Genomic DNA, 15241 nt, shown 5'->3' on the forward strand with positions numbered 1-15241 from the left:
TTAAATTACTTCTATTTCTCTGCAGTTCGGCTTTCCTTACATGAGAAAGGATTGAGCTGGTGTGGAGGCAGTGCAGAGGAGATTCACGAGGTTGATTCTGGAGATGAGGGTGTTAGCATACGAGGGAAGATTAAGGCTCCCACATCAAATACTTTGAAGACACAGATAGATATTTGCAATTTAGGGACGTGGAGAGGGAAAAGGCAGGAAAGTGGAAATGAGTCCATGGCCAAACCAGCCATGATCTTATTGAATAGCGGAGCAGGCTTGACAGCCCCAGGTGGCTTCCTCCTGCTCCTTTTTCTTGTGTTCTTATGTACTTTAGAATGTTTTCAAGATATGAAATTAGATTCTTTCCAATTGTATTATTTCCTTCCTTTCTTTACACCTGGCCTACTAATTTGATGACAACATTCCTGTTAATGTTGCAGAAAATGTTAGAACACTAACCTTGTGTTTGAGAAAATCTCTATGCAATTGCTATCTTCAGATGTACTTTCTTTCTTTCTTTGGCTTGGCTTCGCGGACGAAGATTTATGGAGGGGGTAAAAGTCCACGTCAGCTGCAGGCTCGTTTGTGGCTGACAAGTCTGCGGGACAGGCAGACACGGTTGCAGCGGCTGCAGGGGAAAATGGTGGGTTGGGGTTGGGTGTTGGGTTTTTCCTCCTTTGCCTTTTGTCAGTGAGGTGGGCTCTGCGGTCTTCTTCAAAGGAGGTTGCTGCCCGCCAAACTGTGAGGCACCAAGATGCACGGTTTGAGGTGTTATCAGCCCACTGGCGGTGGTCAATGTGGGAGGCACCAAGATATACCTCCAGGTATATGACAACAAATTGGATTATGCATAAAATAGAAAATAAAATTTTCAAATACAATGTAAACACACAAGAATACATTGTTAATCGGATAAACAATGTGATGAGTTAAAAAAAATTCAGATGAAAAATCCTCAGGGTAGGAGGTATTAAGTTGTTTCACATTTTCAGGTTTCAGACGGGTATTAAATGATGAATTAAATATGAAAGGATATGTTATTTTGAGCTAAATCACAGAACCATGGACTCATTGGCATGGGATTGTTCTGCACATGAAATAAAACAGCAAAACTTATGTTAAATGGCTGATCTTCTTGACCAAGAAGACACTGGAGAACACAGAGTCCTTGACACAACTACAAAAATAGCTGGCTGCCAACATTCAGAGCATTTTTTTGTTTTTGGTGCTGTTCTCCCCAACTATGCGAGCCCATGCCAGTTCTCTCTTGCCTCATTAAGTCACATAACTGTATTTATCACGAATAAAATAAATATTCACTCTGTGATCACATTTTTTTTTAAATGTGTTTTAAACAAAGAAGGAGGAAATAAAAAGTGTTTGACATTTGCCAGCATTAGAAATGGGAGCTCAGTGGTAGCAGCAAACAAATGTTCTTGTCATTGTAAAATGGCAGGACACCATTTTTGGTCTGCACCTCGGTCATCCCTAACATTTGGCCATTTTTTTTCCTCCCTCATGTTATTGCACAAAATAAGGGATTACTGATTTATCAGTTGAAGGATGATTATAACCAGCAAGATGTTTCTGATGCCCATGTTTGACTTGATGTCATGGGGCAAGAGAAGGTCTTAACACTCAATTTTAAACTTGTATTAATGGTTTCAATGCCAAATCAAAATCCCAAAAATGAAAGGATTATGGCTCAGATATTTATTGTTCCTGGCCCCCAGCACCATTGCCTTCAAACAATATATCTCTCTGCATCACCTTAGATGAGTCTGCCATGCTGAGGCCTGGGATGTTGCCTGAACAACTGTGTGATTTTCATTAAAAATTTGAGATATTTCTCACATGAGGAGAACTTTTCAGAACTGATATCCATGCATTGTCTAAGTCTGGAGCCTGAGGGTGTAACAGGTGATCCTTGCATTTAATACAACTTTTTGTAAGATTGTTTCAGATGATTGGGAAATAGGAATGAATTATTTTCCTGTGAATCTGCAATCAAAGACAGGCCAGACCGAATATGGATGGAAAACAATGCTTCCTGAAGGATACAACATACCCTGATTGGCTTTGATGCAAAACCAACAGTTTAATGGTCACCTTTATTGATTCCAGAAATTGCGATCCATTTTTCATATCTTCAGTACAGTCACTTGCAAAGGCATCCAAATTTAACATTTACCAAATCAAGACTTTACAGGATTATCAAGCGTGAAATGAGCATTGTGTAGATCAGACGCTCAGTAGATAACTTGTTTGGTTTTCTTCTGTATTGTAGTAGGGTGTACTGTATATCAGGTAGCAAATCCAAAATGCTCAAATGACATGAATTTAAAATGGTTAATGTTATCACATCACAACCAATAGTGATCTAACCATCTGACATTACACCAGGTGACACAAACAAGGTGAGGACAGGATTTCCATAAGGATATGGGAGAATTCACTCTCACAAAAAGCATACAACAGATTGGATAAATAGCAGAAGGCCAAACAGTTACCATAAATACTCATGTATAATGCGAGAAAAAGAATTCCCCTTTTTTCCCCTTTATACACGAGAGTAAAAAATTTTTTAATTTCCTGCAGGCAGGTGGGTGAGCGGTAGACAGCAGCGTGACTCGGGTGGCCGGGCAGCTGGAAAGACGCGAACACGACTCAGGAGGCCGGGTGGCCGGGCGAGCGGAGAGGCGCTAGTGTGACTCAGGCAGGTGAGGGGAGGGGGGGTCGTATTATACACGGGGGTAAAAATTTTCTCCTTTTTCCCCTCAAAAATGGAGGGGGGTGGTCGCATTATACACGGAACTCATTATACATGAATATTTACAGTAATCACCCTCAGATAGGCAATGAAGGGAAGAAATATCATTTTGCCATATGACCTAGAAAGGAGGTTTCCTGACTCCTTGACAATGCAAAGTTGAAAAGGTCAGGAAAAGAAAACTGATTTCCTGACTGAACAAGAAATCTTTCATTCTGGTGATGCCAGTAGAAACGATTTTAAAATCATTTTAATGTGACCTCTTGAATTGATAAATAAAATAAATTTACCACAATTTGGATTTTCTCCATCCCACATAAGGGACAGAAGTGGTTTTCCACCCATTGGTAAAAACCAGCCTTTAGGCCCCAAGGCTGGAGGGACTGCCTTCCAAACAGTGGTGTTCTCCCTCTCTACCTGGCCATTCCCTCAAGGATTGTAACAGGTGGTCCTGCTGGTGGCGATACCCCTTGTGAAGAGGTACTGACGCAACTCGTCACTCATGAAGTAGAATCCCCTAGTCACTGTGGATGTAGCTTGGGTACCTGAATAGGGTAAAGATGTTGTGCAGTGCGTTATGACCTTAGCCAGGGTTATGTCCAGGCAAGGGATGACAAATGAGAAGCTGGAACACTCGTCAATGATGTTGAGGAAGTACATATTGCAGTTAGTGGATGGCAAAGGTCCCTGGAAATCCATGCTGAAGTGTTCAAAGGTGATCTTTGTCAGGTTTGACTTGTCCAGCTGGTAGATGTGTGGTTTGCACCTCCATGCAGGCCCGGCAGTTTTTGGTCAACACCTTGATATCTTCAGTAGAGTAGGGAAGGTTTCGGGATTTAACAAAGTGGAAAATCCTGGTGACCCCGGGGTGGCAGAAGTCGTTAAGGAGGGCTTGTAGTTGGTCGGACTGCATGCTGGTCCCCCAGGACAGGGCAGGTGAAGGCTCGTTGAGCTTCCCAGGCCTGTACAAGATGTCATAGTTGTAGGTGGAGAGTTCGATTCTCGATTTTACCCCACTGCCTATTATTAAACATTAAAGCAACTACACTTAGGGTAAATATTTTTCTGGCCAGGTAGTGCTTCCAGTGTCGCACTGCCTCAACAATGGCCTGGCCCTCTTTCTCAATGGAGGAGGGCCAGAGTTCAGGCCCTGGAGGGTGCAGGAGAGAAAGCTACAAGTCTACCTGTTTGGTTAAGAGTGGCGGCTGGGGCAAAGTCAGAGGCATCGCTCTCCATGTGAAAAAGGGTGGATTTATTTCCAGCACGCATTGTGGCCTTGATGATATCTCCTTTGGTGTGCGTGAAGACCTCCCGGGCCTCCGTCGACAGGGGAAAAGAGGTGGCTTTCACAAGGAGTCAGGCCTTATCTGCAAAATTGGGAACCCACTGGACATAATACTAAAAGAGCCTTGAGGCTGTGGGGCAGTGGGAGTTCCAACAGGGGCGCATGCAGTAGGGACCAACCGGGGCCAATTACTCTATGCTCCACAACACAGCCGAGGATAGCCAGGCATGAAGTGCAGAATACGCACTTGTTTTGTTCTGTGAGATTCAGCCCAATTCCTCCAAACTGCCAACAGCTTAAGTTGTCGTCGTGGTTCTGCAGATCGTGGCCTCAGATAGTAACGCTGTCTAAGTAGGGGAATGTGGCCCAGAGCCCGTGCTCCTGCACCATTCAATTAATCTCCTTCTGAAAGATCGAGACACCATTTGCGACCCTGAAGGGGACCCGTAAGAAGTGGTAAAGGCAGCCATCCACCTCGAATGCTGTGTACTGGCAGTCTTCTGGCCATATGAGGAGTTGGTGTTAAGCTGACTTAAAGTCGATGGTGGAGAGCACCTGGTGCTGGGCAATCTGATTCACCGCTTTGGCAATGCAGGGAAAGGGGTAGGCATCCAGCTGCATGAAACAGTTGATGGTTTGGCTATAGTCAATCACCATGTGGTGTTTCTCCCCATTCTAGACCACTACCACCTGAGCCCTCCAGGGGCTTGTGCTTGGTTCAATAATCCCCTCAGTCAGAAGCCATTCCACTTCTGACTTGATAAAAGCCCTGTCTCCAGAGTTTTATCACCTGCTCTTGGTGACAATGGGCTTACAGTCTGGGGTGAGATTGGCAAACAGGTGTGGGGGGAAAACCAGAGGGTGGACATCCCGCAGATTGGCCATGGTGGGTGGGGGGGCATCGTGGGCAGTTTAAGAAGTGATGGTTGCGGACCATGGGGAAGGGGTGGGGCTATGGTGACGTTCCTGAACTGGCATTGGAAATCTAACCCCAGTAACATGGGCGCGCAGAGCTGTGGCATTATTAGAAATCTAAAATTTTTATACTTTGTGCCATGCGCAAGCAGTGTTATATAATACAACAGCCGTAGGTCTCTGCCAATTGGGATTTTGAGGCCATGGAAATTCTGTAGGTCCGCAGACATTCCACAGGGGAATAATTCTGAACTGTGTCAAGTGTATAAAACTCTCCATAATCCCAGTATCAAACAGACAGTTTGTTGCGCAACCATTTACCTATGTCTATCATTGCAAGGGCTAGTTGGTGAGGGCTGTTCTGGTCAATTGTGACCGAGGCCAATACCAGATCAATGTCCGAATTGCTGCTGTGGGCATGTATGACTGAAGCCAGATTGGAGTTCCTGTCTGATTGATAAGATGGTGCTGGAGATGGCAACCCCTATGGCATGCACGTGGTGTTGCTCCTCATGGCCAGAAATGATGCCAGAAGTGATGTCGGTGAAGATGGCAGCCCCCACGGCATGCACATGGTCTTAATTGGACATGAGGCTGGAAGAAATGCCAGAAGTGATGTCATCCATGGCATCTGCCCCCACTGCTCGCATGCGGTGCTGCTAGGAAGAGAAGGAGGCTTTGACTTACAGACTTTCACGTAGTGCCCCTCCTTCCCACAGCCTGAGCAGACTATGTCCTGGTGGTGGTGCTTTTACTGGCTTTTACTGGTACTTCAAATGCTCAGCAGCGGCGGCAATGTAGAAGTCAGGACGCATTGCGTGACAGCGAACTGGAATCCCACATCCAAAGATGGCAATGCCCGCGTTCCCCACGAGATGGCCACATTGCCAGAAGAGATGGAGTCTACATTGTGGGTGGCTACTTCCAGTGCTTTGGTTAGGTTGACAGTTCTCTGCAGATTCAGATCACCCTGTTCCTCCAATAGTCTCTGGTGAATATAGACTAATCAGATGCTTGCTTCACAGGCATCCCAGATGAGTTCATCAGGTCAAGTCGCTGCCGTGACATCTCTGCAGCCACAGCCTTGCCTGAGCTCACGCAGGGCCCGAGTATACTTGCTGACCTCAGTAGATGCCAGTAGGAAGCTGTTGAAGCAGTGTATCCAGAGCTCAAACTTGGCTGAAGCTTTGGGTGCTCACGGGTTAATTTCAAGTTTGTCTGGCTGTAGCAACTTGTCCATAGTGAGAAAAACAATTTAATTAAAATTAATCCACTATCAATTAACTTCAAAGACTAGAAGTTGCCAGAACAATATTAGGCTTTTAATTGCTTAAAACTATATGTACACTCATGTTGCTTGGCCAGAGTCCAGAGCTCATACTGGGGAGGGTTCACTGGTGCAGTCAGCACAGAGGAGGGCCAGCTATACACACAGAGATAGTAACCAACAGGAATACAGTGGTATCACCACACTACTCTTCTATACCATGCCTGGTTAATGAAGGGAAATATCCTTTACACCTTCCTTACCATGTTATCAACCTGCGCTGCCATCCTGAAATATCTTTGGAGTTATACGCTCAATGCCATTGATATAGTTTCATTCAACCAATCCAATCCACTATGAATCTTCATCGTACCACATGCTCTTTATTGTGCTATATATGGCTTAGTAATGACTCAAGCTTGGGAGGCAACTTTCTACTTGCAAAACAGCTCTCCTGGAAAACTGGAGCATTTCTCAATCCATTAAAAATTATACCTCATCAGAAGACAAAAGCAGCAGGAAGAATCAAAATATTTCTGAGTTTACTACGTCCAACAGCAAATTACCAGTAGATGCCATTCAGCATGGATTATTGAGTTTCCCAAACTGGAGATCTTCATTGCATCAAGAAATTGTGCTCAACAAAGTCCTTCCCAGTCAGAGTAGAAATAGAGGGTTCATCACCAATGCCCATCATAAATTTGGCAGAAGTGCCTCAGACGTCCAGAAAATTGCTGTAAATTTTGATCCCATTTTCCAGTTCTTTCCCCTCTTCCAACAAATGACTGAGGGGTCATCCATGAAAAAAAAAATTCATACCGTAGTTTTCAGGTAATTAAAGAAAGTGGGTGAATTCAGACTATTCAAAAACTCAAATTTTCCACAAAAGTCAATTAACTGCTTGTTTCCAGTCTACAGAGGTCAAAGTAAGTAAGACATTTTAAATTGATCTACAAAATATAATAGAACAACCAATAAAAATGATTTAATCTCATTTTAAACACAAATATTATTTTGTAATGAATTTCCACTGTCATGCTATCTTATGCTTGCCTCATGCCTCAGTAAATCTCAGCGGGCTGGATTACAATACCGAACATGAAAGTGTTTGAAGAAAAAACACAACACTGGAGAAACTCAGGACAACAGTGACTTATGTAGCAATGATAAAAAATACATAACCAAAGTTTTGAGCTTGAGCCTTTCATCAAGGTATGGGAAAATGTCAGCAGGCACCCAAATAAAAAGGGGAGAGGCATGGGGGGGGGGTGGAGGAGTATGGTCACAAAGGCAGGAGGTAATAGGTGGAGTAGGGAGGCAGGGAACAGCAGCAAACAAGGGAAGGGGGATGGCTAAGTGAATAGAGAGGGAAGAGTGCAGTGGTGAGGGAAGGAAAGAGAGCGGAAAAGAAGAGCAGGTTAGCAGAAACTGGAGGTCGATGTTAATGCTGCCATCCAGCTGGAAAGTGCTCAGAGGGAAAAATCAGGTGTTGTTCCTCCAATTTACAGGTGGCCTTGGTGGGATAGTACATGAGAGCATGGATAGACATGTGAGAATGGGAATGGGATGTAAAACTAAAATGGTTGGCCACTGTGAGGTCTCTGTCACTGGTGCGGACAGAGCTGTTTGAAATGGTTGTCCAAGTTGGTCATGATAAAATGAGAATTATCATGGTTTTAACCACAATTCTAACACTAGTATCCTGCAGAGAGAAAATGTTTGAAGTGTTATCTATAGAGACTGCTATACTGGACCAGTTCTGTGTCAGATCAACCTGAGGATTAGCATTATAAGCTTCTTTTAGAGTCCAAAATGCCATGAGGAATTATTACTTTCAACTAAAACAAAGAGCACACCTCTTTCCTGGATATTTTTCACCCAAAGGCAAAATTGTGACAACATGAAATTCCAACAAAAATAATTTCTTAAAAGTAATACCCATTAGTGGACCATTGAGTACATGGAGGTAAAATGGATTCTATTATAGCTGTACTTCCTGGTAATGAGAATTTTAATCAAGAAATTTAACAACTTTTACTCTGGATCCACTTACAGTCTTACTCTAATCACTGTCTCGAGGCATTGCAAAAATTTTTCACACCTCCTCTAACTATTGGCATTTTATTGATAATTTTTGAAATTTTAGTCCAGCAGAATCTTTCCATTACATCATGAAATTCAAATACTGTGTCTAAATGTCCCATAACTTTATTGACAATTAATCTTTCCTCAAAATTGCAATTTTATTTTACCATGATTTCAGTTCCCATCAGTCAGCATATCACACTGGTCTTTATTGGTGGAACGCCTGACTTAACTGATCAACGTCATCAACCAGCAAGTAATCGTGTGATAAATTTATCATCAACAAAATCCTTGCCTAATATTTTCATTTACCACTGTGATTAGAATAGGATAGAGGATTAGTGGTCATTGCTTGCTATAAAAGCTCAGAAAATGTTCTAAATTGTATAACCTAAATGACAGAAACAATTACTAACCAACAGCAATTGAATTACTTCAGATTCCAAATGTTCATTTTGGATCAAAAGTCCACCCTTTTTTTCCCCAAGGCAGGCAGCTGATTTAAGCCTATCCAACAGGTTTACCAATATTTAAATCTAGGGAGCACAATTAATACTGAGAGTAAACAAATAGAATTGATTTTAAGCCATTGGACTATATTCATGTGATGTCCCAAGTTGGTGTACTTGCATGGTGGGCTGGATTTATTGAGGTATTCAGCAAGGATGGAATTAGATCTGGTGTACTGATATTTCGGATATGAAATGACCAGACCTAAATTTTCTTTTTGTTTGTTTTCATAGTCAACACCAATACAATAAACTTCAACTGTTCTATTTTTTTCTCAGGTAGACTTGAGCTGTAGATTTTAATTTGGAAGACATTTTGAAGGCTGGGCTCCATGTCAGTAGAACTCAGAAGGGGTCATTTGCTTCAGCCAAGCAGATGTAGCACAGAAAGAGATGATTTGTCAATGCTATTTACACTGGCTTTAGATTACTCCCACTTCCAAGCCTTTCCTGCCCTTTACCTTTTCTAATTCTTCTAGTAATTGTCTTAAATGTACACACTCATTACTAACATTTTGGGCAGGCATTCTGAAGGCTGTAAAGGCAAGACTTGAGGGATGCAGTGTAATTAAGTTGATGATCTCCACCTGAGGTGTCCACTGAAACAATAATCCAAGATGACTGCTGTCTGGCCCAGGGTTGAATTCTGCTCCTCCAAACATTGCAAAAATGACATTCAGCTTACTTTATAGACCAGCAAAAATGGGTCCTAAAACCACCTCAGACACCCCTCAGCTTGGATGTCTCCCTGGATGGCATCTACTGCCTGATCTGTACATTAAAGTGCCATACGTGAGATGTTTGTCAGAAAGGGATATTGGCTGCCAGAGACATGTAATGAACTATTTGGCCGGGGTAACACTTGGCCCCCATAGCCCAACCAATATTGAAATTACCAACTTCTCTGGAATAATTGTGAAGCTTCAGATGTAATTAAAATCAAACACAGAAATCCTGAGGGAACTCAGCAGGTCTTGCAGTGCCCATAGGATGTAAAGATATATAGCCAACATTTCAGGACTGAGCCCTTCTTCAATGTATGCAAATTTAAGATTATTATTATATGCTCCAGCATCCCATAAAATGTTAATATCATAACATTGCCAATTGTAACTGGAAGTGAAACTGGCTAGACAAATCTCTTGAGTTCACTCATGTTCAAGATGAATTCTTATATTTTATTAAGTATATAGCTGCAGTGAAATACGGAGGTGTATATGGGATGAAGTTGGAGGGACAAATGTGATCCTGGAGCCTTTTCCCCAATAATCACCATTCATATTACAAAAAAACAATAAGCCAATGGATGTGCAAACACATTCCCCATTAACGTAAAGGACTAACCTATTCACTCAGTCAAAAGTGATGGCATTTGAATTCCAGAGAATAATTCACTGATAAGAAATGTGGAAAATAGCCAAAATATTTTTGCTGCAATCAAGAAAAAAAAGCCTTCAGTGTAAATTCATTTCCAAACCTGGTCATGTGCAACGGTGTATTTACCAGGACGCAGTTAATTAGCAAACACTTTCAATAAAATCACTGAAAGGAATGCTTTCTGTAACGTCCTTTGCTCCATCAAATATAGCTCAGCTCCATTCATTTCTATCCACATTGTTAGTTCTTTCCCACAAAGTGTGGCCTTGGCAAGTTTCATAATGGAAAAGGCTCTCAAGGAAAGCTCCAAATCAGGAGGTGAGAGAAACCAAAGTGAAACTTTGGATTGCACAGTACGTACAAGGTGAAGTAACAGAAGATGCATTTGTTATTGTTCTTTTGATATTCTTCTCTTATAAAAGATTAGAAAGGTGAAAAGATTTATGTCAATAATAGGTTACATAATCTGGCATTCTGTTCTAATTACTTTAACAGATTCATTTTCTTGTCAATCCTAAATTACTAGGCTTCTTCAAGTAAATCAAGTTAATAACAAAACAATTAGGAGCCAATCATTTAACTCAGGTGAAGATTACTGCAAACTTGCTAACCCATGGGGAGGTGAATGCATGGAAGTTAAGTAAATTCAAAGATAAAAATCCATTTATTTTGGATACTTGGGCTTGGGAGACTAAATAAAAACATGAAATTAGGGTCTTGAATAAAGGATGATGTTAATAAGTGGTGGAACAGGCTCGTGTGAGCTGATGGTACTCCAATTTCTGATATTCCTATGCTTTACATCCTGAACATATGTTGAAAATCCCATTTCTAGAGCCAAGCTCCAAACTCTGGAAAAGAAAACGTGCAAAAGGTCAGACTGGAATTCTGAAGAGAATGAGGTCCAAAATGAATTTTCGACTGTCTGGCTGCAGGCAGCAGACCAGGGTCATGAAAATCATCTCTCCTCTTTACACAAAAAAAACGAAATGATTTGCAGTACTTTCTGAATATTTCAGATTTCTCTTTTTAATTTGAACGTTGCATTCCTAACCTGACTGATTTTCCTGGAGCACTGGTTCCAAGTGCAGGGCTGGAGTCCATATGAGATTTGCCCTCCCCATTGCCATCCTCATCCAGATGTCCATCTGGTTTCTCTTTGTTGAACGAGTAATAAGCTGTGTATGAAGCATGGGAATCACAATCTGCAAACAGAAAACAAAGCAGAAACTTGAAAAGATGCAAAATGTTACTATTATACAATTTTTCTTTGTTCTTCTGGTAGACTTTTATTTATGAACTACAACCCACGAGCCCATCTTGCTCAAATATGCCCATGAGACCAATTAACCCCATACTTATTTGGATTGTGGGAGGAAACCACATACAAACTGCTTTTCACTGGCTCTGTAATAGCATTATACTAACTAACGTGACTGACTTAGTAATTTTTTTGTTAGTAACTTGATTTTCCATTGTATTATTACTGTGCCAAGATTCCCCTGTGGGTGTATGGTTTGAGACTTTCAAAATGTGAAGGATGTGTCACAATCATTCCTGACCAGAATGCGATCACAGGAAAATCTTATTTTGGGAACATAGACAATGAGCTGAGGTAAAAGCTATTTTCCAAAAATTGCGTTTTTCACTGATATTAGCATCAGTAATGGAAAACAAATAACATTTTGCAATCCCTAAGATATCCACTGGAAATGTACGTTTGATTATGACCATTAGAAAGATCAGATTAAAGTTAATACCAACAACAGAAACTGCCAGCTAAGCAAATATCATCCTTTCTCCAATCCAGGTGATCCAAATTGTTTCATTCATCACTGGACAATTTTTACTTCAATTAGAGGCACAGAGCAAGCACAAAATGATTAAAATACATAATCATTAAACGAGACATGCTTCCCCAATAAATGGGGAGGGGGGGTGAGGGAGGGAGGGAAGGGAGGGGGGAAAAAGGGGAGAAAATGACACTGTATATATTCAAGAGGAAAATGTCTGTATGTATTTTGGTCAGTATGGTTCATAGTGTGAAAAATAAAAAAATTTTTTTTAAAAGATGTCTTTTGAAAATATTCCATTGCCAAATAGTGAGACCATTTCTTAGAAATGGTATTATGTGCTATTATAATATGCTTTTGGCTTTAGTTATAAAAGTTTATAATGCTAAAGCAATAAATAAAAATGTGAATAATTCTTGTTATCTGGATACTTAGTCATAAATACAATCAAGGCACAAATAAAATTTTGGATGACAGAGTATGAGGATACAGGGCTATGAGGATCAAGAGATTGTAGTTGACATCAAAACCATCAGGCCATAATCTCTGTGACCAAGAAGGCATGAGATTCCAGATGATCTCCTCTTGCTCTGCTTTGTTTTAATTGCAAGATGATATTGGCATCTAGGGTTTTTTTTTGGAATAGTGTTATAGTAGCCCTTTTTATAATGAAAAGCCGTGCTATTGTCCGACTCAACTCTGACCCGACTCTGCAAGCCAGCTTGCTTGTTCACACAGAACCAAAAAAAAAGAAAGCTCTATGAGTCCAACATGCTCCACATGCTGAGACAACATATCTTGGTGGATAAAAGTTGGGTAAGTCTAGACACCCCCCCCCCCCCAACCTTTGATGCTTTCACACAGAGCTCAAAAACTTTCAAGTGCTGTGTAAAAGGGGCTATAATCACAAGAGAAAATTTGGTCCATTATTTGTATCATACGTTTGAAAAAGTACAATTAATCTCCACATATTCCTTCCACAGGATTTCCATTAGAAGGAATGTGTGGAGATTAATTATAATCAACAGGACCATAAGAGTAGCAGAGAGGATAACTGGAGTCTCCCTCCCCCACCCCCCTCCCATCAACATGATCTAACAGGATCGCTATCTGAAGGGAGCTAACAAAATCATTGAGGACCCCTTTCACCCTGCACACAGCATCTTTCAGCTGCTCCCATTGGAGAATAGATCAAGGAGGATCAGATCCAGCCCCACCAGGCTGAGGAACAGCTTCTTCCCATGGGCAATGAGATGCTGAATGACCAAAAGAACAGCTCACACTGACATCAAAAACTCTCATATCCATGAAACAATATTTATTTATTTTTATTGATATAATACTAGTCCAGCATATGTATTATTTGTCCGAATGTGTGTTATGTCTGATTGTGTGTCTGTATGTTTTGCACCGAGGACTGGAGAATGCTGTTTCATTGGTTGTACTTGTACAATCAGATGGCAATAAACGACTTGACAAATGTCCCTCTATATTTCTCCAATTTTCTTTTAAAATTCTGTATGGACTCTATGTCCACTGCTATTCAGAGAGTACACCACAACTTGCAATGTATCCACTTGTTCTTTTGCAAATTACCTGAAATCTCAAAGGATTCCTTTTATTGTCATGTAATAATGCAAAAAATGCAATATATGTATGTCCTTCAACTTTTGTCTGCTCTAAAGCAAAGAGTCGCCATGGGCATTGCCCGGAAACCTTAATAATAGGAAAAAAAGAAGCAAAAGAGAATTCTTTTACAGGCATGGAGTGTCTGCAGATTCACCTCCAGCTTCTGCAACCACAGAGACTTCAGTTCAAACCATCAGCAATCCAAACTCCAGATCCGAACATCCAACACAATCAGGAAGCATTCAGTGCCCGAGGCCCTGCTTTCCTTCAGCACCCTCTCAAACCCTGATCCCCATGAGCCAGTCTCCAGCAGCCTGCAGCCTGTGTGGGTCCTTTCATCCCTTGCTGGTCTGTTGCCATGGACACCATCCTGGAGAGTCATCTCCTATGCTTCTCCTTCTCAACAGGGAGTGTTCTCCCTGTTTCTGGTGCTTCCCCAGAGTTGTAACCCCTCATACTCTGCTGCCTAGCACAGCACCGCTCTCTTATGCTCGGCTCCTTTAACAAGCTGTTTAAAGCCTGTACTAAGCTATCAGCATTAAAACCAGGCAGTAGTACCTGTCTCCATTTATCGCTCTGCCAGGTCCGCACCAATGACAACACTGTTGTTGCAGCAACTCCACCATTTCTTTTTGTCCCAGTTTTGGTCTCCAGTTACTAACATCCTATTATCAGCCACAAACCCCTCCCCATCATCAAATGAAGTTTCAATATATTCGAGAAAAGAAGATCATTGCCTTGAACAATTCATAATTATGGGCATGACTTTGAGGTCGATGATAGAGGTTCAAGGAGACAGTGAGAGAGTGGGGAAAGGTGGCAGATGAAATTCAACAACCAGTGAAGTGTTTGAAGTGTTACATTATAATTGGAAGGGTGAGAAGAGGCTGTGTTTGAAAAGGGCAGCATGAAAAAAAGTAATCTGAAGATATACAGACATATTTCCTTGAAAATGTCATGGAAGATTGTGAAGGTGTTTTTAAGGGCATGTGTGATCTAGGGCACAGTATAATAGAGGCTATAGAACATGAATGAAGAAATCACAATAAACCATTCCAAAAAACTGGTTGCTGTACTTCAGGATAGATATAAAGCATTCTGAGTGGGTGCAGAACAGATTTACTATCAAAGGGGCACTTCAGGTATATGGATAGGTTGGAAAATCTGGAGATCTCCCTGGAACCAAGGAAGTTTCAAGGAGACCTGATAAAAGTGGATTCCAAGAAATGGTTCTCAATTGCCAGAGAGGTCAAGAAGGCACAAAAATGAAGGCAATTGAGGTGCAGATATTTTTAAAACATGCAATTTGTAGTTAGGGCCTGGAATGCTCCGCTAAGAGTAATAGTGGAGACAGGTTCAAATGTGGCTTTCAAACACAGAGCTGGGTAAGTAGATGAGAGGAAATAATTCATAGGGCCATGGGAGGGGGGGGCAAAGGAGTAAGACAAATTGGATTGCCTTCTGTAGATCCAATATGGACTCAATAGATCAAAAGACTTCCCTCCATGGTGTACGTATTCTGTGAATGTCTGAATACTAAGTACTCTGTTATCTGCAGTTTGTACCTCAACAGGAAGCAAAAAATTATTTTGACAGCCATATTACTCAATAACTTTTAAT

At 41.4% G+C, this 15241-nt stretch overlaps 1 protein-coding gene across 9 annotated transcripts in view; it reads right to left on the reverse strand.

Annotated features, from left to right (window-relative positions):
• The window catches only part of pde1a (phosphodiesterase 1A, calmodulin-dependent), a 571352-nt gene that overhangs the window by 476698 nt on the left and 79413 nt on the right, over positions 1-15241 (reverse strand). For all 9 annotated transcript variants that reach the window (XM_069935886.1, XM_069935887.1, XM_069935884.1 and 6 more), the window contains one exon: positions 11254-11404. In XM_069935886.1, coding sequence (XP_069791987.1) covers positions 11254-11303 — 50 coding nt within the window. In that variant the 5' untranslated portion in view covers positions 11304-11404. The remainder of the gene's footprint in view (positions 1-11253; positions 11405-15241) is intronic.

The sequence above is a fragment of the Narcine bancroftii genome, chromosome 4, assembly GCF_036971445.1.
Source record: "Narcine bancroftii isolate sNarBan1 chromosome 4, sNarBan1.hap1, whole genome shotgun sequence".
Lineage (NCBI taxonomy): Eukaryota > Metazoa > Chordata > Chondrichthyes > Torpediniformes > Narcinidae > Narcine > Narcine bancroftii.